This window comes from Eretmochelys imbricata, chromosome 7, assembly GCF_965152235.1.
Source record: "Eretmochelys imbricata isolate rEreImb1 chromosome 7, rEreImb1.hap1, whole genome shotgun sequence".
Taxonomy (NCBI): domain Eukaryota; kingdom Metazoa; phylum Chordata; order Testudines; family Cheloniidae; genus Eretmochelys; species Eretmochelys imbricata.
Genome location: NC_135578.1, coordinates 93,444,922 through 93,470,763, shown reverse-complemented (window position 1 = coordinate 93,470,763; position 25,842 = coordinate 93,444,922). Strand labels below are relative to the sequence as shown.

General features: G+C 43.4%; 1 protein-coding gene across 2 annotated transcripts in view; it reads left to right on the top strand.

Annotated features, from left to right (window-relative positions):
* The first annotated feature begins 877 nt into the window (after positions 1 to 877).
* The window catches only part of PDE6C (phosphodiesterase 6C), a 55,387-nt gene continuing 30,422 nt past the window's right edge, over positions 878 to 25,842 (top strand). For both annotated transcript variants that reach the window (XM_077822531.1, XM_077822532.1), the window contains exon 1: positions 878 to 1,357. In XM_077822531.1, the coding sequence (XP_077678657.1) occupies positions 878 to 1,357 (480 nt within the window). The remainder of the gene's footprint in view (positions 1,358 to 25,842) is intronic.

Genomic DNA, 25,842 nt, shown 5'->3' with positions numbered 1-25,842 from the left:
GCAGACTAAGGATTTTGCCAATAAGGTTTAACACTGTAATTTGCATTTGGTCACTTTCTTTATTTTACCCTTTTTTTAGATCATGTCTATGTACCAAAAGAAAAAAAAAAGTAACATGGCAGTCCTGTTTGGTTTCCTGCATTTACTGTACCAAATCCTAAGGCTTTCATTCCATCCCTACACAGGTAAAAACCCTTTGACTTGAACAGGCTTTTCCTGTGTAAGGCCCATGTATAGCTTTATAGTTCTTAACTACCTGGAAGGGAAGAAAATCTTGAAAATTTAAGCAACTTTACTATGCAACTCTGTTTTCTATTCCCTCTTCACCCCGCAGTCACGTGTGTCTGTTCATGTGCATGTCTGAACATATGTATGTACATGCAGCAATAATTTGCAAACATATGGGGAGAGATTCTAAGAGGCATTCCCCACATTTAACTGTCAATGGAAACCTTTTGTACAGTACGTCATACAGCATATGCAAGAGAGAGCATGTGTGTATATACATGAACATATTTACTCATTATCACACTGCCGCACAGAGCCTAAGACTGGACTGGTTAGTTTAAAATGCTAAAATGATTCCCTTGGGATTTATGAGCTAAGAGTGCTCAAGGGTTTAGTGTCCTGACATCTCTTTAATTAGCAGCCTCCAAGATCCCACACTAAGAAGACACTAAGCCAGTGCCTTCTGTCATATCTCAAGGGTTCCAGAAGGTTTGGAAGCCACAGAGCAAGCCTACTGTACTATGCCCGTGACAGCTACAGTATGTGCAACGGACTTTTTTCCTACTAGCATCAGATTTGGACTTCTTGCTGCTGCTCCTGCTTCTAGGGTGATGCAGTTCTAAAAAGCCATAAGAAAGAGCCACACAAAATGGGTGGGATAAATAAAGACGATGTTGAGAAATACTTAGAGAACAACCCCCAGTTTGCCAAGGAGTATTTCGATCGAAAGCTGAGGGCAGAAGTGCTGGGAACTGTCTTCAAAGTCAGCCCTGGGGAAGTGAAGGATGGAGTTTCCTTCAAAGAGATGTCCCGGCTGGAGGAGTCTCATTTGCTCTTTGAGCTGCTGACAGAAATCCAGGAGGAAGCAAGCAGCATGGAGAAGATAGTACACAAGGCCCTACAGAGGCTGGCACAGCTGGTGGCAGCTGACCGGTGTAGCATGTTCATCTGCCGTGCCCGCAATGGCACCCCTGAGGTTGCCACCAGACTTTTCAATATCACCGCCACCTCCAAGTTTGAGGAGAACCTGGTGGCCCCAGACAATGAGATTGTTTTTCCTCTGGACATTGGGCTAGTGGGATGGGTTGCTCATACCAAGAAGCTTTTTAATGTACCTGATGTGAAGAAGGTAAGTGAGTGTCTTGTTCTGGGGCCTGGGTATCTATTCCTTTGCTGAATTTCTTGTAGAAGGCCTATGGTACAGAATGGGGTTTTTGCATAGACTCGTTCCTCGAAGTGCCAAACCCCAAACAGGAGACAGAAACCCAGAATGAGAAACATGAGAAAACCAACGGCATATGAAGTTTAAAATCAGGTGGGGTCATTTTATCTAGTGTGGTTTGTTACTTCATATTTTCTGATTCAACATTTGTGATGTAAATAATTTACTGTGCAACAAGGAGGAGGACATCAGATTAGTTTGGGACTGATGTAAATTTGAGTCCTTAATGACCAAGGTAGGCTCCTCTCTGTTGTCCTAAGCAAAGTGATAAATGTTCTCCCTTATTATTCCATAGTCACCCATTCAGACCGTTACTGAATAGATCAGTTATTAGCATTTTGCTTCCCTAGGTCACTGCATGTCTGGTAGTCAGAGCTGGCAGTGATTTTTAAGGCGGTGAATGAGCTGAGAGAAAAGATGGGCACAAACCAGAGTATTCAGATTGAAGTCTAGTTTTCAATGTAAAACACCCAGAAAGCTTGAGGGTGTTAAAACCCTGGCTTTCGGTTCAGATCCGTCTCTAGCTGAGACATAACTGGTCAGATCTGCTCATCACCTTTCAGAGCACCTAATCTATTTTCACAGACTCATCCTTTTCACTTGTAACTTAGACAAAGGTTACATCATAAGTATCATAGGACGAGCATTACTCCAATTCCAAATGTATGAACGAAGACAGCTTCAGAATGTCTGCTCTGAAATAAATGGGGAAGCAGACACGTTCTCTCATGGATATTGACATCTGCAGACTTGCTGAATTTAAGTTATCGAATGATGGCATTTCGTCTGTAAACCTCTCAGCACCAGACATCAGCTGGTGTAAAGTGGAATACTCCAGTGGAGCTATGCCAGTTAGATCAGCTGAGGATCTGGCTCCTGGACATTTAATTCATAGTTTTATATCAAAATTCAGTGCCGTTTTAGAGAAAGAAGGCCTGATCCTGAATTCAATGAGAATTTTGAGTGTACAAACAATGCACAATGGGAGCCTTTATGGATTGCAACTATCCATGGCTTCATGGAGATAAACAAGACATTTTACATTTAATCATATTGCTAAGAGTCAGCCAAAATCAAGGCTATTTTAATTACAAGCTTATATTGGCCTGGTTTCAGGCTATTATTAAAACTCAAGAAAAGAGACAAGTACGTGTGAAAAGAACTTTTCCTAATTTTTAAAAAACAAAAGGCTCAGACCTGCAGTCATTACATAGACTAAACTCCTGCTGAAGTCAATGGGAATTTTGGGAGTCAAAGTAATGCAGGATTGGGCCCAATATCTGACTGACTGCTAAGATGCTGCTGCTTTTGTGACACAGAGTATCTGACTTACTGCCTCTTACCGACAAATGGAGAGACTGGTGGATAATCCTTCTAAATTCATAAGGCTGATTATGTGAGAAAAGATCAAGAGGATCAAGAAAGATGTGCATTTCTTTAGACCTTGCACTGTTCACTTCATATGATCATGTGTAAGGCTGCTTGCAGTGGGGCGGCTCATCTAGTTCTACTGTTCTTCTGTTCTGTGTCCAAAAAACTGTGCCAAGCTAAAAATAATCTGAATGTTTTTAAATAAGATCACAATGTTCTTTTTGCCCCATTAGTGGTTCTGTGTGTATGTTCTGGGAACGTAATAGAGCCAAGGTCTGATGTCCAATTATTATTCAACCAACCAATTTTTAAAAGTAATTTAATATAATTAATGAAATTATTGTATTTTTACTCATACATGCATTTATTAGGGAAACAGAAGTCTATGCCAATACAGCAGCACTAGAAACTTCGGGGCCAAATCCTGGTGCCACTGAAGTCAATTGCAAAACTCCCATAGATTTCAATGGGACCAAGATTTGGCCTTTAAAAATAATTGTGCAATCCTTAAAATGATCAACATCTCCATTCTACCAGTAAAAGAGTTAAAGGGTCCAAACTCACACTCCTTACTCATGCAAAACTCCCACTCATGTCACTGCGAGGTTTACCTAAGTAGGGACTGCAGGATTGGGCTTTTAATCAGTAACATTTCTTATGTCATGGGTTAATTATGATACTGAAGCAGGAGCTCCTGCTGATCAGACCTTAAATCCTTATCATGTAGTCTTGAAAAGGGAGTCGTTTTCATTCAAATTGCATTCTGCGTGCTTCCAGGAAAACAGGTCTGTCCACTACCTGAGTGCTAAGCAAAAATATGACGATGGTCCTTTCTGGCCCTGGAATCTATGAAATCATTTACACCTATATATATAGGGCCCTACCAAATTCACGGTCCATTTTGGTCAATTTCATGGTCATAGAATTTTAAAAATCATAAATGTCATGATCTCAGTTATTTAAATCTGAAATTTCAGGGTGTTGTAACTGTCGGGATCCTGACCCAAAAAGGAGCTGTGGAGGGTCACAAGCTTATTGTAGGGGAGGTTGCAGTACTGCTACCCTTACTTCTGTCCTGCTGCTGGCAGCAGCGCTGCCTTCAGAGCTGGGCAGCTGGAGAGCGGTGGCTGTTGGCTGGGAGCCCAGCTCTGAAGGCAGAGACGGTGCCAGCAGCGCAGAAGTAAGGATGGCCTGGTCTGGTATTGCCACCCTTATTTCTGCACTGCTGCCTGCAGAGCTGGGCCTTCAGTCAGCAGCCACCACTCTTTGGCCACCCAGCTCTGAAGTCAGCAGTGCAGAAGTAAGGGTGGCGTGGTATGGTATTGCCAACCTCACTTCTGCACTGCTGCCTTCAGAGCTGGGTGCCTGGCCAACAGCTGCCACTCTCTGGTCTTCCAGCTCTGAAGGCAGTGAGGAAGTAAGGGTGCCAATACATGACCCCCCTAAAATAACCTTGCAACCCCACCTGCAACTCCCTTTGGGTCAGGACCCCCAATTTACGCTAGTCTCCCCTGTGAAATCTGTACAGTGTACGGTAAAAGCACACAAAAGACCAGATTTCACAGGGGGGAGACCAGACTTCACGATCCGTGATGCATTTTTCATGGCCGTGAATTTGGTAGGGCCCTACCTATATACAGTTTAATTTTATTTAGTGATGTAATAACAATACATAGCTATAGAATCATCTCGTTGTGTGGATGTGGCCATGGAGCGCAATGAGTGAACATTTTCACATACCGATGTCTCAAGAACATTTATGTTGTGACTTACTGACAGTAGGGATTTACCACTGCTGACCACTTTCCACTTCATATTCATTGTCTAGTATTTAACTGTGTGTCACCGATTAAGGAGAAGGGAAAGAATTCATCCCTATGTAACTTTGTTCAAGTTAATGTGCTGTGACAAAGCTCTGTCCTTGCCTCCGTGGGTCCCGCATTTCCTGGCGGATTTTGCTAGCCTTAGAGGCTCACCGTGACCCTGCATGTAACCCTTCTCTCTCTAGAGACAAGGGTCACAGTCTACTGAGCCATTTTCATCATAAGCCAGCGAGGGAGGTGAGGAGAAGTTATCCTTCCTTGCACAGTCCCTGTTGTCTCCCAGTCTCAGTGATTAATCAGGGGGCAATGGTGGGGGGGGGAACCTGGGCCCACCCTCTACTCCGGGCTCCAGCCCAGGGATGCTAATAGTATCAGCTATGGTAGCTGACCTTTTAGAAACATGACATGTACAATTCCCTGGGCTACTTCCCGCACAGCAGCCCTCACTTCCTCAAGCTCCACTTCACCCTTACCTCAGGGCCTCTTTCCTTGTGCCTGATATGGTGTGTACTACTCAGCCTCTCCAACAGCGCAACTTCCTCTCACAGCTCCTGACATGCACACCCACCTGACTAACTGGGAGGCTTTTAACTAGTTTCAGCGAGCCCCTGATTGGCTTCAGGTGTCCCAATCAACCTAGCCTTCTCCCTGCCTTCTTAATTGTCCCCAGGTGTCTTAATTGACCAGGAGCAGCTGCCATTTCACTTATCCTGGTACCAGGGATTTGTTTAGCCTGGAGCTAATATATCTATCTCCCACTACTTTTCTATAGCCATCTGGCCTTGCCCTGTCCCCTGCTCAACACCATAGAGTTGGGCAACTTGGGACGCCAGGCAGTATGCTCATGACAGACCATCAGTGTTGCCATGGTGGCATCCAGCCCTGTGCCATATGTGGAACTGGAATGGTTGGAGGGATAAGAACCACCTGGTGACCCTTGCACTCTTTTCCTTATTCCGCTGCATCCACTGGAGGGGTTCCTGGTCCGTCACAAGAGTAAATCCCCGGCCTAAGAGGTAATAATGCAGTGTCTCCATAGCCCATTTGACAGCAAGGCATTCTCTCTCGACTACTGCATATTTCTGTTCTCTTGGGAGAAGCTTTCTGCTTAGGTAGAGGATCGGTGTTCCTCTTCTCCCACCATTTGCGACAGAACTGCCCCCAACCCCACCTTGGAAGCGTCTGTTTGTAAAATAAATTCCCTGTTAAAGTATGGGGCTATGAGTATGGGGGTCATTACAGAGGGCCGTCCAAAGGTCTGTAAATGCCCCCTCTGCTGCGTCGGTCCACTTTACCATGTCTAGACCTCAGACCTTCACCAGGTCCGTTAGGGGACTTGCCCTAGTGGCGAAGTGCGGAATAAAACGTCGGTAGTAGCCTACCAGGCCTAGGAATGCATGGACCTGCTTCTTTTGGGTCGGCCGGGACCAGTTTTGAATTGCCTCTAGCTCATTTGTTTGGGGCTTCACTATGCCCCTTCCCTCAATATATCCCAGGTACCTAGCCTCTGCTAGCCCTATGGCGCATTTAGCGGGATTAGCAGTGAGACCAGCCCGCCTTAAGGTGCACAGTACTGCCTCAACTTTCTCCAAGTGGGTTCCCCAGTCTGGCGTATGGATGATGACATCATCTAGGTATGCAGCTGCGTAACTAGTATGGGGGCGCAGCAGCTTATCCATGAGGCGCTGGAATGTGGCTGGGGCCCCATGTAGCCCAAAAGGGAGGACGGTGTACTGGAATAGCCCATCCAGAGTGGAGAATGCTGTCTTTTTCTTTATCTTCTTTGATCAGAGGAATCTGCCAGTACCCTTTTGTCAGATCCAGTGTAGTCAAGAATCGGGCACTACCCAGTCGGTCAACCAGTTCGTCGATGTGTGGTTTGGGGTATGCATCAAACTGGGATATTTCATTCAGTCGGTGAAAGTCATTACAGAATCTCATGGTACCGTCGGGTTTAGGCACTAGAACAATGGGACTGGACCACTGACTGGACCACCAGATTCTTCAATAACCCATAATTCTAACATTTTCTTTACTTCGGCCCTGATTTCTTCTCTTTTGGCTTCTGGGATTCGGTAGGGTCTCAATGTTACCTTGGCTCCAGGGATCGTGCGAATATGGTGATAGGTCTCAGTCATCCACCCTGGTTTTGTAGAGAACACATCTCAGTTGCAATTAATCATGTCGGCTGCCTCGATCTTTCGGATCGGCGTCAAGTCGGATGATATCCTCACTTGCTCGTGTAAGTTATCCTCTTGGGGAAGGGTCTCCTGCATGACTAAGCATGCCTCTCGATCATGCCAAGGTTTTAGAAGATTGATGTGGTAAATTTGCTCTGATTTCTGGCGGCCTGGCTGCCGCACCTTATAGTTCACCTCTCCTACGGCTTCAGTTATTTCGTAGGGCCAACAGTTTACTTTCTGCTGTGGGCACCAGTGATGCCTGGTTGGAACCGTCGAAGCTTCGCTTGGTGGTTATAATGGGTTCGTTGTGTCTCCTGTGCTCTCTCCAAGTGTTCCCGTACAATGGGTGTAATCGGGCTATCCGATCTCTCATCTGCAGTACATGCTCAACTATGTTCCTTCTGGGATTTGGCTCCTCTTCCCAGGCTTCTCTGGCTATATCCAATATGCCCCGAGGGTGGTGCCCATATAGTAGTTCGAATGGAGAGAAACCCGTGGAGGCTTGCGGAACCTCCCGGATGGCGAACATGAGGTAAGGCAATAGGGTATCCCAATCTTTCCCATTCCGGCTCACCACTTTCCTGATCATGGCCTTGAGGGTCCTATTGAACCTTTCCACAAGGCCATCTGTTTGTGGGTTGTATACAGAGGTCTGTAGGGCTTGTACATGGAGCAATGAACAGAGATCTTTCATCAACTTGGACAGTCAATATCTCCTTGGATAGCCCAACCCAGGCAAAGATCTGTACTAGCTCCTTAGCTATTGTCTTGGAAGCTGTGTTGCGCAGGGGAATAGCTTCCGGGTACCGGGTTGCATAGTCCAGTACAACAAGCACATGCTGGTGGCCCCGAGCTGTCTTCTCTAGGGGCCCTACCAGATCCATGGCTATCCGTTCGAAAGGAACCTCTATTATTGGAAGAGGTATCAAAGGAGCCCACAAGTGCGGGTGAGGGCTGTGTAACTGACACTCCGGACAAGAGGTGCAGTATCACTGGACATCTTCATGTACTCCTGGCCAGAGGAACCTCCACAGGATCCGTGCCTGGGTTTTCTCTACCCCTAGGTGTCCTCCAAACAGGTGACTGTGGGCGAGACTCAATATGGATTTTTGATGTTTTCGTGACACCAGAAGTTGTTGTATCTCTTGCTCCTGCATTTGCACCATGCAGTACAGGAGATCTTTCTTCACTATAAAGTGAGGTCCGGGACCCCGGACCTTCCCATCCACGGGTATCCCATCGATCTCAGCCACCTATTTCCTGGTGTTATCATATCTGGGGTCCTCCGCCTGGTCCCGCCCAAAAGTCTCTCTCCCAGGACTAACCTGCCCAAGCTCCCAGGGGCCGGCTTCTGCTTCTTCCAACGGTTCGCCACCATCATGGCTGGGGGCAGCTTCTGGCTCACCTTCTGTGGTGGAAGTTTCTCTGTTGGCTGCTAGCGTCCATCTGATGCTAGGGAGGTCCTCTGGCCCTGGGTCAGGATCCAGGTTTCCAAGGCCTTCACGGCCTTCCTCTCTTTTTTTGTCTTCCGGGTCTTTCGGAGGGCTGAGAACAGATCCTGAGAAATCTCAGTGAACATCGGGGGTTGACATTCCCCCAGTGACAAGTCGCTGTCCTCAGGGTCCCCATCTCCCTCCAACCTCTCCGGGGGGAGTACATTATCAAACCCTGGATAGTCCCTCCCAATGACTACAGGATATGGGAGTTTAGGACCTACACCCACAGTCACCTCAATGGGGTTTCCCTGAACCTCTATCTCCACTGGGATGATGGGGTAATGGTTCATGGCCCCATGCACGCAAGTCACTGCTACGCATTTGGCTCATAGCAGCTGAATACTTTTTACCAGCTTACCCAATATGAGGGTGATAGCACTCCCAGAGTCCACAAGCGCTGTAGTCTCTACTCCATTTATCCTCACTGGCCTGGTGTAATTAAGCGGGGCTAATGCAACCCCCACAAGGTGGATAAGGGAGCATGGGGTTTCCCAATCCCCCAAGTTACATTGCATAGGCTCCTTGGTGCTGGGACACTGTGCTGCTATGTGTCCCCACTACCCACATGCATAACATCTATAATTGCTTTTAATCACTCCCCTATCCCAGGGTTAGGGGATTTAGTCCCGGGGTTCCCCCCACCCAGGCCAATCCCTTCCTTCTGGGGTCCCCGCTGGATTTCGGCCCCCCCCCCCCCCCCCCCGCCTTCTTCCACCTAGGACTCCCCGGGGGTTTGACTGCCCAACCTTCTAGGGTTGGGGTCGGGTGCTTGCTTCGAAAGGGGCCTTCCTTGGGTAGTCGGGTCAGTTCCCTGGCTGTCATCCATCTTTCTACCAGTGTGATCATCTCATCGTACGTGGACGGATAGTTCTGGCCTACCCATTTGCAGAGATCTGGCGGCAGTCCCCTCATGTAATGGTCTATGACCAGGGTCTCCAAAATCTCCTCTGGCCTGCACACCTCAGACTGTAACCACTTCCGCACAAGGTGTATGAGGTCGAATAGCTGGGACCTCGGGGGTTTGTTCTCCTGGTATTTCCACTCATGGAACCTCTAGGCCCTTACCGCTGCCGTTACCCCTGATTGTGCCAGGATCTCTGCCTTCAGACGGGTATAGTCAGTGGCATCCATGGCAGGCAAGTCAAAGTAGGCCTTCTGGGCCTCTCCACACAAAAAAGGGGTGAGAATGCTGGCCCACTGCTCCTGGGGCCACGCCTCACGCTGAGCAATCCTTTCAAATGAGAGGAGATATGCCTCTACATCATCTCCTGATGTCATCTTTGGCAGACAACCAGTGGCCCTCAGGGTTCACGTCCCGTCAGACCCCCGGGCCTAGGTGATGAGGATCTTCAGCTGGTCCACCACCTCTCTCAAGAGGGCATGATCTTGGGTCGCCTGGCTCATCAATAATTGATTGGTTTCCTGCTGTAGCCACATAGACTCCTGTTGTGCCATTGCCTGAACCCAGGTGGCCTCCTGCTGGGCTGCTGTGGCTTGTACCAGAGCTCTTACCACCTCCTCCATTGTGGTACAAAGCAAACAAACAAATCAAAACAAAAAAAATCCAAACCCCCAGTGCACTGTTTTTTTTTTAACCTCTTTCTTCCGCCACGCTGTGTATGAAGTCCCACTCCTGACACCAGTTGTGACAAAGCTCTGTCCTTGCCTCCATGGGTCCTGCATTTCCTGGCGGATTTCGCTAGCCTCAGAGGCTCACCGTGACCCTGCACATAACCCTTCTCTCTCTAGAGACAAGGGTCACAGTCTACTGAGCCATTTTCATCATAAGCCAGCGAGGGAGGTGAGGAGAAGTTATCCTTCCTTGCACAGTCCCCGTTGTCTCCCAGTCTCAGTGATTAATCAGGGGCAATGGTGGGGGGGGAGCCCGGGCCCAACCTCTACTCCGGGCTCCAGCCCAAGGATGCTAATAGTATCAGCTACGGTAGCTGACCTTTTAGAAACATAACATGTACAATTCCCTGGGCTACTTCCCCCACAGCAGCCCTCACTTCCTCAAGCTCCACTTCACCCTTACCTCAGGGCCTCCTTCCTTGTTCCTGATATGGTGTGTACTACTCAGCCTCTCCAACAGAGCAACTTCCTCTCACAGCTCCTGACTATCTGGGAGGCTTTTAACTAGTTTCAGCGAGCCCCTGATTGGCTTCAGGTGTCCCAATCAACCTAGCCTTCTCCCTGCCTTCTAGAAAGTTCTTAATTGTCCCCAGGTGTCTTAATTGACCAGGAGCAGCTGCCATTTCACTTATCCCGGTACCAGGGATTTGTTTAGCCTGGAGCTAATATATCTATCTCCCACTACTTTTCTATAGCTTGCCCCATCACAGCGCTTACACCAGGAATTAATTTGGTCCATTATTATCTTCCAGCATATGAACTGCACAACAAAGAATTCAACGTTGCCACACTGCTTTAGAAGATGTCATGTCTAATAATTTCTAATGTTGATATACACTTCAACAGCAACATATATTGTTAAAGTACAGTACTAAGTAATCACTTTGGGACCAATATTTAAAAAGACTATTGCACCAACCAGTGTTACACATAAAAGAAAGAAAAGAATATAGAGTAACAAAATACTTCCTGGCCATAGGGGTGAGAAAGGAATCAGATTAAGATAGTGGTATGTCTAATTTAATATTAACAAAGGACCAGATTCTGCCACTTTTACTCAAAACAGTAGGACTTTGTTCTAGGAGTAGTCCCACTGAATCCACGTGGAGTAAAATACTATTCAGTTGAGTAAGAATTGCAGAATCTGGTCCAAATTGTTTAGGATTTTCAGTATGACAAGATTCTCCCATGGGGTTTTTGCCCCTTCTTTCAAAGATAGGGCTACAAGGGAAAGAAAACAAAAGGCAATATGCAAACAGGAAAGAAAACTGATTTAAAAGTATAGGGACTATGTTATGTGTGTGCTTGTATACATACACACTGATATTAGATACTGTTCACTGTTTTATGAATTCATATTGGTAATTGATTCACACATTAGTAGGAAACCTGGTTGTTGTTTGTTTGTTTTTGTTTTGTTTGTTTTAGGTTAAATCGTTTGGGGCTGGACAGGAGATAGTTCAAATAGGAAAAGTGACTGGAACAAAATGACAGCAAGTAATCATTTAAAACATGAGACATTCCCCTTTTCAGCACCTGGTAACCAGTTCTTGAAGGATTATCTTTTTTCAACCTGGAAAAGTACCAATTAACGTGAGGAAGCTCCTCATCCTAACAGTTCACAAGAGAAAAACAAAGGAAAAGATCCAGACTTTCTATAATTACCTTAGTAACAACAGCAGTTCCCTCCCCCTGAAGAAAAAGAAAAGGAGTACTTGTGGCACCTTAAAGACTAACCAATTTATTTGAGCATAAGCTTTCGTGAGCTACAGCTCACTTTATCGGATGCATACTGTGGAAAGTACACAAGATCTTTTTATACACACAAAGCATGAAAAAATGGGTGTTTACCACTACAAAAGGTTTTCTCTCCCCCCACCCCACTCTCCTGCTGGTAATAGCTTATCTAAAGTGATCACTCCACAGTATGCATCCGATGAAGTGAGCTGTAGCTCACGAAAGCTTATGTTCAAATAAATTGGTTAGTCTCTAAGGTGCCACAAGTATTCCTTTTCTTTTTGCGAATACAGACTAACACGGCTGTTACTCTGAAACCTCCCCCTGAGGATTAGAGACCTGTTGATCTTTGGAGCTAATAGTGTTTAATCCAGGATTTAATAGTAGTGAGAAACAGAAGGCCAGGCAGGTCTGCTGTCCTGACAAATGGTGCTTCATTATTCTCAGTGATTGGTAGAGTATATTGCTCTAATATACAAATGCAAAATAATGGATTCTCATAAACTCTTATAGCTTGAGTCTATTAGCTTAACAAAAACCAGGAAATATAGTAAGTGTAACTGAAGGCAATGAGGTGCACAGTTATTGAGCATCTTTGGACATGCATCTCTCAGTGCCAGCCATTCAATATTTCAGAATTCTAAAAGATGTTATTACTTATGGGACTACTTCAGCAAAGACAGGGATTTTGGAGACTTACAAATAAATCCAGGGTCTCAGCCTTTAAGTATAAGTACATATGTAATTTTGTAGTCAGATCAGTATATTGTTTTCTTTTATTCTTTAATTTAAACCAGTATATAATATGTAAATTAATTTTTTTTCAAATTTATAGCTAATTGAAGGCAATATATTTGACTAAGAATTAGATTCCAGTTCAAGAAACAGTGTTCCAAATTAGAACATAGCTTTAATGGTGTCATACTACATGAATGGTGAAAATTTGGTTCAAAATAAGCCAATACTGAGAACTGTGAAATCAGAACTCTTTTTTGGATCCAGGAAACAGTTTTCTACCGTAGATTGCATTGGAAGATAACGTAATGGTCAGGTCTGAACTTCAAAAGAACAAAAGAGGAGTTACTTAGGATAAAGCAAATGATTGTCTTAGAGGCCACCATTTCCAACCTCTGGCTGTTCAGAAGAGAAAGGGTTGTCACCTCCCTAATTAACACAGTATTATAATAAGGTGTGTCTGATGGAGAAGAAGAATCTTAAACCAAGCTTTGGAAGCTGGAGGGAGATTATTAGATCAGCCTTGGGAAAGGAGTTTCCAAGAAACAAGGTCAGGATTATTAAAGATTAGAGGAGGAGGGAGAATGAGCACTATTCTAATGCTACGGCAACTCTGCCTTCTTGAAGATCTGAAAGGCTAATTGAATTTGAAGAAGAGATCCCAAGATCAACTAATGGAGCAGAATGATCTTTTTTATTGGGAATGTTGTAACTTGAGTAGTATCTGCTCCTAGGCAAATCTTCTGAATACTGATCTTCATGAGAAAAAAACAGACTACCTCAGTTCTCATGCCCAAGAGCAACTTGTTGGAAAAGGGACACAAATTATTCCAGCCCATTGTACTAGACAATACCCATTTGACTGACAAAAAAATATTTTAAAAACAGGAACCAATTTCCATTAAGCTTCCCAGAAAAGGGGGAGGCTGCCTGTCAGCTTGATTTTCTTTATTTTTTATGAAATGATTACTTACAGCAACCATACCTACAGATTGCTCTTCTTTTGCAAAGGTCTCAAAATGGTCACTACTTTACAACAAAATTACAGAGACATTACAGTTATTTCTCTGTTTACTTTCAGCTCCAAAAACCCTAATTATCTTGAAGATATCAGGGTTCAGTTTTTCTGTGTTGCTAATAAATTACACGGCAAAGAATACAGACCAAAACTGCTTTACTCTCCTGCTTTGAAATCAATGGGAATTTTGTGTAAATAAAACAAGCAGGATTTAGCTCCAAGTGATTTAAGTTACCAAAGATGTATAGGTTTCAGAGTAACAGCCGTGTTAGTCTGTATTCACAAAAAGAAAAGGAATACTTGTGGCACCTTAGAGACTAACAATTTATTTGAGCATAAGCTTTCGTGAGCTACAGCTCACTTCATCGGTTTTCTTACCCAAGATTAGATATGCTTCTGATTCCATTCAAATTCACAATTGAATCATCATAAGCAAAACCCAGTGCCCACATAACAGTTGTGTAGGTTGGTCAGAAAACAAGGTTAGTGTATGTAAGAGGTAAAGTAAAAAGCATACCAGTTTGATGTAACTCAGCTGTTAACATCTTGTTTTAAAAGGCTGAGTCTCTGGTAACACTGACAACAGGAATCCAAAAATAAGTGTCGCTATCACAGAGAGGGGGCAGAAGAGGCTATAGCAGGAACAGAAACTAATGGGAGGATGTAAAATAAACCAGTACACCACCCTCCTTCCAGCTCCTTTAGTAGTAGGATAAAGAAGCCAGGCAGGCCTGCTAGGAAGAGGGCCCCACATTCACTTACCCTCTTTTTCAGTTGCTTTTTCTGCTACTCCCTTTCCACCTCCCCCCCTTAAATGTGTAAGTACTAAGTTACATTCTTTTAAACATCCAGTGAAAATCATATTAGTGCAGGTTTCAGGACATTGCCACTTATGACAATGTTCCCAATTTCTGATACAATTTACCCCAATGAGAAATTTACACCACTGAAATCGACCCGGAGACTTGCATGGGAGTTGAACTTGTCTACCTCAGTCTGTATTTTGCCTGTAAATGCAGTCATAAATGCTGAAGACTTTTAGATTAGCTAATGATAATGTTATAGGATAATACACATTTCTGAGTCAACACTGCATTAAATGGTTGGATGAAGTCTAGACCGTCAGAACTTTGATCTGTATCACTGTTTTTAAGTCTGACGTAAACAATAAAAAAAAAAACCCATGAAATATTTGTAACATTTTGCATAACTTTTTTGTCAGAATACATTTAAGATTTTCAGGATGTCTAAAAGCAGAGAAATAAGAAGGGGTCATTGCAAAAGACACAAGGCTTGTCAAAAAATGTGCTGTAATGTTAAAGGAGAAAACATACCTTTCATTGAAGAACCTGAGATCTGGAATGAGGCCCATGGGAGGGGACAGATACAGAGCAAATAGCTTTTCCGGGGAAAGACCAGACAGTGAGAACCTCTCTGAACTGATTTTTAAACTAAGGCTGGATTCACTATAAATGAATGGTACAATTATTCCAGAAAATTCAAATGTGGATTTCAGTTTTTTAATTTATTTTCTTCTTCAGAAGATCTGCAGTGTTTCAACTCACTTACACTTGTTTTACCCCATAATGGGTATATTGTATTCAGTGCAGTTACCCTTGATTCACAGTGGTGTAACCTGGTATCGGAATTAGACTCCATATATGGTAGTCTAAATATGCAAGCTGGATCTTAATTACACATGTTCACATTTGCACCAGCCTTATGAAAAATATATGCAAGTTGTTTTCAGAAATAGTGGGCCTGATTTTCCTGCCAGTTACACTGATTTTACTGCATTGCTTTCACTAAAATTACTCTTGATTTCCGTTGGTGCAAGTGAGAGGAAGATTGGGCCCAGAGTCTAAAGTCATTTAAAACTTGAGATCAAATTATCAGTATCTAAATTTATTGAAAAATATTGATATATTTGGTTTTATAATCAACAGTTTCAGGCTTTTTCTCATTATTCTATATGAAGACACTGTGGAGTTACACTGAGGTAAAACAATAGATAGGAGAAGAAGGACTTAGTCTGCAGCAAGGGAGATTTAGGTAAGCTATTAGGAAAATCTTTCTAGCTATAAGGGTAGTAAAGATCTGCAATAGGCTTCCAAGGGAGGTTGTGGAATACCCATCGTTAGAGGTTTTTAAGAACCTGTTGGACAAAAACCTGTCAGGGATGGTCTAGGCTAGGTCTACTTGGTCCTGCCTCAGTGCAGGGGGCTGGAGTCCTGGCCTGGATGACCTCTCCAATCCTACATTTCTATGACTCTATGACTCAGGATAACTGAGTCAGATTCTGATTTCAGTTACACAGAGTAAATCCAGGGTGACTCTATGAGCTTATCCTGTTTTGTGATTCTTACCGGTGTAACAAAGAGCAGAATCTGACCCAGTGGTCCTGGTTCTCCATTCCATTACCTAAACTACTAATGCTAAATCTCCACTCTCTTTTATGTATCTTATGTCAAGACATTCAAAGATGCCAAAACTTACTATTATCCATGTTTGGGGTGACTCATCTGGATAAAAATGAAGATCGTTCCTCGAACACTGCATTTCCTACAAGTCCTCCCAGTACTGCTACTTACTTCAGATAAACAAAGAATTAGACAAAATAACAGCAATTTTAATGTAATAGAAAGTTACCAAGAATCAGCTTGCTGAGGGTCAAAAGAAAAAGGAAGGAGACACTGATCTCTTTGACTGGAAACTTTGTAACAGGGCAGCTGTAATGTGATGAATTTGGAACTGAGTATATTTTACAGAAACTCAAAACAATAGCCCCATATATCAAAGCACCAAAATTGTATATTGCTCTCCTTTTATTCTTTCCAACTTGATTTATGGTGAAGATATTTTATTTCCTCAGGAGCTCAAACATTCTATACAAGAGACCACTCTGCAAATATGGTAGAAAGCATAAAGTACCTTGGTTTCGTGAAAAAATCCTCATTCCTTTCCCAGATATGAAGACTACCCAGATTTGTGGGCTAGCAGATATTCCTCTAGGACAGAAAGATGCAAATTTTAAAAGATGGGATGTCAAAAGACTAATACTAAAGGAGACCTTTTCCAGGGAACAACACTAAAGACTTCTGAACAATTCAGCATTTCTATATTGGCCTACAAGTTAGACATTGGCTAACAACAATTATTAAAGGCAAAACTCCTCAAGTGGGAAAGCAAAGATTAGAGGAACACAGAGGTGGTGGCCCAATCCAAATACATTTCCATCTCTGCCGTGCCACCTCTTCACTGAGAGACACTTATAAGTCCTCTACCTGGAACTCAAGATCTTAAAATTCCTCTTGAGGATACTCAATAGCAGAAAAACAATTGAATACCCCTTTGAAGCTTCTAATGGCAAATCTTACAAGCCGTTGTGGTACTTTGTACTCTGCAAACAGTACTATTTTCTTTCATTTTTGGCCTCCTTTTGCCAGTGCATTAAGATACAATCTAGGGCTGTCAAGCAATTAAAAAAATTAATCACGATTTATCACACTAACAATAATAGAATACCATTTATTTAAATATTTTTGGATGTTTTCTACATTTTCAAATATATTGATTTCACTTACAACACAGAATACAAAGTGCACAGGGCTCACTTTATATTTATTTTTTATTACAAATATTTGCACTGTAAAAAACAAAAGAAATAGTATTTTTCAATTCACCTAATACAAGTACTGTAGTGCAATCTCTTTGTCATGAAAGTTGAACTTACAAACATAAAATTATGTAAAAAAAAATAAAACAATGTAAAACTTTAGAGCCTACAAGTCCACTCATTTCTATTTCTTGTTCAGCCAATCATTCAGACAAACAAGTTTGTTTACATTTGTAGGAGATAATGCTTCCCACTTTTTGTTCACAATGTCACCTGAAATGAGCACAGGTGTTCTCATGGCACTGTTTAGCTGGCATCGCAAGATATTTACATGCCAGATGCACTAAAGATTCATATGTCCCTTCACGCTTCAACCAACATTCCAGAGGACATGTGTCCATGCTGATGACGGGTTCTGCTCGATAATGATGCAAAGCAGTGTGGACTGATGCATGTTCATTTTCATCATCTGAGTCAGATGCCACCAGCAAAAGTTAATTTTATTTTTTGGTGGTTCAGGTTCTGTAGTTTTGGAAGGCACTTCAGATTCTTAAACCTTGGGTTGAGTGCTGTAGCTATCTTAAGAAATCTCACATTGGTACCTTCTTTGCATTTTGTCAAATCTGCAGTGAAAGTGTTCTTAAAATGAACATGTGCTGGGTCATCATCTGAGACTCCTATAACATGAAATATATGGCAGAATGCAGGTAAAATAGAGCCGAAGACATACAATTCTCCCCCAAGGAGTTCAGTCACTAATTTTATTAACGAGCATCATCTGTATGGAAGCATGTCCCCTGGAACGGTGGCTGAAGCATGAAGAGGCATACGAATGTTTAGCATATCTGGCATGTAAATACCTTGCAATGCCAGCTATAAAAGTCCCATGCAAACGCCTGTTCTCAATTTCTGGTGACACTGTAAATAAGAAGAGGGCAGTATTATCTCCCGTAAATGTAAACAAACTTGTTTGTCTTAGCGATTGGCTCAACAAGAAGTAGGACTGAGTGGACTTGTAGGCTCTAAAATTTTGCCTTATTTTGTGTTTTAGTGCAGTTTTGTAACAAAAAAAATCTACATTTGTAAGTTGCACTTTCACGATAAAGAGACTGCACTACAGTACTTGTAAGAGGTGAACTGAAAAATACTGTTTCTTTTGTTTATCATTTTACAGTACAAATATTTGTAATAAAAATAATAATATAAAGTGAGCAGTCTACACTTTATAATCTGGGTTGAAACTGAAATCAGTGTATTTGAAAATGTAGAAAAAGATCCAAAAATATTTAATAAATTTAAATTGGTATTCTATTGTTTTACAGTGTGATTTAAACTGTGATTAATCATGATTCATTTTGCTAATCGTGATTAATTTTTTTGAGTTAATTGCATGAGTTAACTGTGATTAATCGACAACTCTAATACAGTCTTTAATTACACACTCAAATACTATTTTTCCACAGATTCCCTGCCTCATTCAGTTGACAGGCTGGATGGTGCTCAGTTAATGAACAGTTATTCATTATTTTGTTTTACAGTCATTGCTCAATGTGCAGCCATAGGCCTTATTTACTGCACACTATTTAAACCCTTCTCTGAAGATACAGCTATCCGGTTCCACATGGGTTTTCTATGGTGCTCATTAATATAGTATTTGAGTGCTTCATTAACATTATTTCATTTATTGTCACAACACCCCTGTGAGGGTGGCATTATCTCCATTTTATAGACAAGAAAATAGAGAGATTAAGGTCATAAGAAACCACTAATTTGGGGTGTCTAGTTTGAGATGCTTGGGACCTGATTTTTCAGTCTAGTTAGCATTATATAGCACTTTATATATTCGTAGGGTGACCAGATGTCCCAATTTTAATACGGACAGTCCTGATATTTAGGGCTTTTTCTTACATAAAAAGAAAAGGAGTACTTGTGGCACCTTAGAGACTAACGAATTTATTTGAGCATGAGCTTTCGTGAGCTACAGCTCACTTCATCAGATGCATACCGTGGAAACTGCAGCAGACTTTATATATACACAGAGAATATGAAACAATACCTCCTCCCACCCCACTGTCCTGCTGGTAATAGCTTATCTAAAAGCCATTTCCAGCACAAATCCAGGTTTTCTCACCCTCCACCCCCCCACACAAATTCACTCTCCTGCTGGTGATAGCCCATCCAAAGTGACAACTCTTTACACAATGTGCATGATAATGAAGTTAGGCCATTTCCTGCACAAATCCAGGTTCTCTCACTCCCTCACCCCCCTCCAAAAACCCACCCCCATACACACACAAACTCACTCTCCTGCTGGTAATAGCTCATCCAAACTGGCCACTCTCCATCCACAGCCTCAGAAACAACTCTGACATCATAATCAAAAAGGCTGACAAAGGAGGTGCTGTTGTCATCATGAATAGGTCGGAATATGAACAAGAGGCTGCTCGGCAGCTCTCCAACACGAGTTTCTACAAGCCATTACCCTATGATCCCACTGAGAGTTACCAAAAGCAACTACAGCATTTGCTCAAGAAACTTCCTGAAAAAGCACAAGATCAAATCCGCACAGACACACCCCTGGAACCCCGACCTGGGATATTCTATCTACTACCCAAGATCCATAAACCTGGAACTCCTGGGCGCCCCATCATCTCAGGCATTGGCACCCTGACAGCAGGATTGTCTGGCTATGTAGACTCCCTCCTCAGGCCCTACGCTACCAGCACTCCCAGCTACCTTCGAGACACCACTGACTTCCTGAGGAAACTTCAATCCATCGGTGATCTTCCTGATAACACCATCCTGGCCACTATGGATGTAGAAGCCCTCTACACCAACATTCCACACAAAGATGGACTACAAGCCGTCAGGAACACTATCCCCGATAATGTCACGGCTAACCTGGTGGCTGAACTTTGTGACTTTGTCCTTACCCATAACTATTTCACATTTGGGGACAATGTATACCTTCAGATCAGCGGCACTGCTATGGGTACCCGCATGGCCCCACAGTATGCCAACATTTTTATGGCTGACTTAGAACAACGCTTCCTCAGCTCTCGTCCCATAAAGCCCCTACTCTACTTGCGCTATATTGATGACATCTTCATCATCTGGACCCATGGAAAAGAAGCCCTTGAGGAATTCCACCATGATTTCAACAATTTCCATCCCACCACCAACCTCAGCCTGGTCCAGTCCACACAAGAGATACACTTCCTGGACACTACAGTGCTAATAAACAATGGTCACATAAACACCACCCTATACCGGAAACCTACTGACCGCTATTCCTACCTGCATGCCTCCAGCTTTCACCCTGACCACACCACACGATCCATCGTCTACAGCCAAGCTCTGCGATACAACCGCATTTGCTCCAACCCCTCAGACAGAGACAAACACCTACAAGATCTCTGTCAAGCTTTCTTACAACTACAATACCCACCTGCGGAAGTAAAGAAACAGATTGATAGAGCCAGAAGAGTTCCCAGAAGTTACCTACTACAGGACAGGCCTAACAAAGAAAATAACAGAACGCCACTAGCCGTCACCTTCAGCCCCCAACTAAAACCCCTCCAACGCATTATTAAGGATCTACAACCTATCCTAAAGGATGACCCAACACTCTCACAAATCTTGGGAGACAGGCCAGTCCTTGCCTACAGACAGCCCCGCAACCTGAAGCAAATACTCACCAACAACCACATACCACCCAACAGAACCACTAACCCAGGAACTTATCCTTGCAACAAAGCCCGTTGCCAATTGTGCCCACATATCTATTCAGGGGACACCATCACAGGGCCTAATAACATCAGCCACACTATCAGAGGCTCGTTCACCTGCACATCCACCAATGTGATTTATGCCATCATGTGCCAGCAATGCCCCTCTGCCATGTACATTGGTCAAACTGGACAGTCTCTACGTAAAAGAATAAATGGACACAAATCAGATGTCAAGAATTATAACATTCATAAACCAGTCGGAGAACACTTCAATCTCTCTGGTCACGCAATCACAGACATGAAGGTCGCTATCTTAAAACAAAAAAACTTCAAATCCAGACTCCAGCGAGAAACTGCTGAATTGGAATTCATTTGCAAATTGGATACTATTAATTTAGGCTTAAATAGAGACTGGGAGTGGCTAAGTCATTATGCAAGGTAGCCTATTTCCTCTTGTTTTTTCCTAACCCCCCCCCCCCCCCGATGTTCTGGTTTAACTTGGATTTAAACTTGGAGAGTGGCCAGTTTGGATGAGCTATTACCAGCAGGAGAGTGAGTTTGTGTGTGTATGGGGGTGGGTTTTTGGAGGGGGGTGAGGGAGTGAGAGAACCTGGATTTGTGCAGGAAATGGCCTAACTTCATTATCATGCACATTGTGTAAAGAGTTGTCACTTTGGATGGGCTATCACCAGCAGGAGAGTGAATTTGTGTGGGGGGGTGGAGGGTGAGAAAACCTGGATTTGTGCTGGAAATGGCTTTTAGATAAGCTATTACCAGCAGGACAGTGGGGTGGGAGGAGGTATTGTTTCATATTCTCTGTGTATATATAAAGTCTGCTGCAGTTTCCACGGTATGCATCTGATGAAGTGAGCTGTAGCTCACGAAAGCTCATGCTCAAATAAATTCGTTAGTCTCTAAGGTGCCACAAGTACTCCTTTTCTTTTTGCGAATACAGACTAACACGGCTGTTACTCTGAAACTTTTCATACATAGGCACCTATTACCCCCAATCCCGTCCCAATTTTTCACATTTGCTATCTGGTCACCCTATATATTCGAGCACAGCTCCCATTAACTTCAGTTGCAGCTGTGTGTGCTCAGTACTTCTGCAAATCAGGCCCAAGGATCTCAGCTTGGCCACCCAGAAAATGTGGAACACGTAATTACTGAGCACCTGTGAAAAGTTTGGTTTAAGTCTCTGATCTAGCATCACACAGGAACTGTGTGGCAAAGGCAGGGATAGAATCAAATTTTGACAGACTCCCTAGACACCTTTGAGGAGCAGTGTGTGCTGACTGGGATTCTGTGCTTGTTGTCCCCTCCCGGTTCCTTGATTTTCATCCTTTGATCTCATTTCCATTCCTATTTTCTCCTTTGTTGTCCCCCACAATCAACTGGAGTCTGAACTTCTGAACTGGAGCTCCCTCTATTGAGGGTAAAGGACATTAGTTTTGTGCAGGCCTAGACCTGCTGATTTCCAGGACTTTCAAATAGTACACATCTTCCAGACAGTCTGTTGTTCAGTCACATCTCTGGACAGTGGCCACTGACTCCTTGGACACCCTTGAGGAGCAGGGGTTCTTTACTTGGTGTTCTACTCTGGATCCATGATTTTTTACCTTTGATCTCACTCCCACTCCTGTTTTTTTCACTTGTTGTCCCCAGAAATCAATTGTGGCCTGAGCTTAGTGGTTTCTCCCCCTTAATTGAGGGGGGTGGGCCTTTAGTTATGGGCAGGCCTAGATCCACCTTCCTCAGTGCTACAAAATAGTATACAACTCCCAACTTCTGTAACAAAAGAGGCAGGAGTCCTACAGACAACATTCTCCTTCATTGCACAATCTTGATTAATCCCCAGAGCAGATCATCCTAGGTCCTGGGGAACAAAATAGTTTGTGATCATAATGCATATGCATAAGGGAACTGAATTAATGTTACAATGGTAACTTTATTCTGTCATTTCCTAACTTTTAGGAGCCTGATTTTGCAATCTTAATAATCTTCTTTTAACTTAAAGTTTGTGTGTATGTGTAGTCATCTCAGTTTTGAAAAAAAGCAAACAGAAAAACAGAAATTCCACTGTGTGGCATCATATTAACATGCAAAAGTTCATCAGCCAGGTTGGAACCTTTAGGTCCACACCACAGTCCCCTGCCACTTGAGCAAATTGAATGACTGATAGCATCGGAGATTGTCAACTAGAAGAGGATAAGGTGCATACTTTGCCAGTGAGTTTCAGATTTTGCTGATAGCAGAGGAAAGGTGAGACTCAGAAGTCTTGGGTTCCATTCCAGGTTCTGGAGGAAAGTATGTGCACTAGTGGGTACAGACTGTTCTGCTGGGTTTCCCCAAGCTTGACCTCTTCTGTCCCATTCCCTTCAACCTGTCTCTGTCCCAGTCCTGTCTCTTTCCTACTCCTGGCTCCTTGTCCCAGTCTCATTTTCCTTTCCTACCCAGGCCCAGCCTCCACTCCTCCAGCTTCTCAACACAATCCCAGTCTTCTTGTCCAACCAGTCCTCGTCTTCTGCTCTGGGATCACTCTCCGAACTTCAATTTCCCCCATGACTCCCAGTCTCCTTGCTCAGCCTGCCCCAGTTCCCCACTTCTGGTCCCCAGTCTCCATGCTCAGGCAGTCCCAGTTCATGCTGCCTAGCTCCTCATTTGATACATCTCTCCCCTCAGCCCCTTCTCTTGCTCTCAGTCCCATCTAACCCCTCCAGGCTCCTCATCCAATCTCAGTGTCTCCCAGCAATTCCATACCCAGCTCCTTCTCCCAATCACTTTGCCCAGCCAGCCTCAGTACTTCCCTTCTCTGTCCCCCACACGCCAGCTCATCAGGTCTATCTCTTATTCCCTCCCTACTGTTTTTCCTCCAGTGTTTCCTAGACTCAGCCCCCTTGTCCAGCAAGAAGCAGTTTCCCTCTTACCCCCAGCTCCATGTCCAATCTCAGTGTTCCCCACTCCGCTCAGCCAACTGACTCCCATTTCCCATCCCATTTTGCTCACCAGCTCCTAATTCCAATCTCCCCCTCCAAAGGCCCTACAGGACCAGTCTTCTTGTCCAACAAGTCCCAGCCTCCTCCCACAGCTCCCAGGCAGTCCCAGCTCCCAGTCAAAGTGTCTCTCCCCTCTCCTGTCCAAGTCTCATCAGACTCCTTGTCCCAATTTATTCCTTTCTCTCCCCTCCCTGCCCATCTGGTTCTTGTTCCTTCTCCATTTGAATCAGGTGGTTTCCTCTTCTACTCTGCCTATGTGCCAGCAGGTGGGTCATTGAGAGCACAAGACAGTCAGGCTCCAGGTTCTCAGTTCTGGGGCATGGCCCCACCCCAGCCTGCAGCAGCAATTACAAGGAAAGTCCTTCTGAAACCTCAGAGCTCTGGGCTGAAGCACGCTCAGTTGCTCTGTGGGGGTGGTGCATGCATGATCTGGTCAGCTCCAGGAGGTGTGACTTTGTGAGCATGCTCAGTGAAGATGGAATCTTCAGTGATTTTAGGTGTGAAGCTCTAGCAAGTCTCTAGTCAGTATGTGCAAACTTTTGATTTTTCAAAAGCTTTTAACATGGCCAAATTTAGAAAGAATTTCACAGAGACATTGAGAGGCTCATCCCTGCCACAAAGGCTCCCCCACCTCCACTACCAAATTTCAAGTCCCTGTTCCAAAGCATAGGAATGCCAAGGCATTTCAAAGAAAAGGCCTTAAGAATTTTTTAACATGAGCAAAACAACATATATTTCCCTAACTTTATTCTCAGAAATGGCTGGACCATTTTGGCTGAAATTTTCTAAACATTTTTCAGTCTGAAGCAAACAAATGGTTAATGTTTGGCAAAGTTACAAGCAACTGAAAACAGGGTCTTATAATGGGAAGTGTTGGGAGACCTTAATAATGGATGGTGCTACCACTTCTACCTATAATGAAAATTAAGAGAGCTTTAATGCTTGTATGGATTTCCTTCATTAGTTTATTTTCTAATCAGATTATTATTGAAAAGATACCAAGTAGCATTTTTACCATGGGGTAAAAAAGAATTCATCTAATACTGAAAGCTCTTAGCAGAAGCTATTTTGATGACTATGTTTGGATCAGGATAGATGGTTGGTCTATGACCAGTGCAATCTCTGCCAATAGGCCCTCAAGTGCTTTCTTTCACTGCTCACCTTCCCTGGAAATTCTCCATACAGCAAAGGAATTACAAGAAAAGACAGATAAACAGAAAAATGTAAAAACAAAACAGTAAACTCTGCTTATGTAGTGCCTGCAAAACAAGAGATGTTAGAGATGACACAGAAGCAGCAAGCAAATCAGTGTAGTAAAGTGACATGTTACAGACGACGGTAATTAAAAAGGTACTTGGTCCACTGAAACACCTTGGGTTATGAATGCTAATAACATTAGTAGACAATGTTTCCATTAATAAACAAGAGGCTCTGCAACCTATTCCAGGTGCTATGTTATGATTTATACGAAGGTTAGAGACTTAATGACAAGCAATACTTAACTGAGAGGGTTATCAAACAGAAAACTGCTAGTGACATTTTTTTAAAAACTGTCTATATTTGTTTGTGTGTAAATTTAGGGAAGTTATTGTTTACAGGGGAGGGGTATTAGATATGCACATTGCATAATTTTAATCCAATGGGTAAAGGGTTAGTCTACAATCCTAAAATCTGGCTGTTGGCTAGGCATCGCTTGGAAGAAAGAAAAGTTGAGACTTTGTTGCAGCAAATGTTCTGGTTTATTGTTGTATCTAATTAATTGGGGTCTGATCCTGCAAACGAGCACACATGCAGTCAATGGGACTGCTCTTGTGCATACGTGTTTGCAGTATGGCCCCTTAGTCAAAAGTTAGGCAGTTGTGCAGAGAAGCAATTTAAAAGCTGCTACTGTGAATGTGCCAGCATCTTAGCTAGTTAGACTTCTGTATTGTTCTCTAAAAGCTCAATGAACTTTTCTTTTGGGGTAAAATTCATCCCTGTGCAGAAAACCAGCACAAAGCCTATGGACCACTTAAGTCTCATTTACTCCCTCAAAATAGGTCTTAAGGAACAAG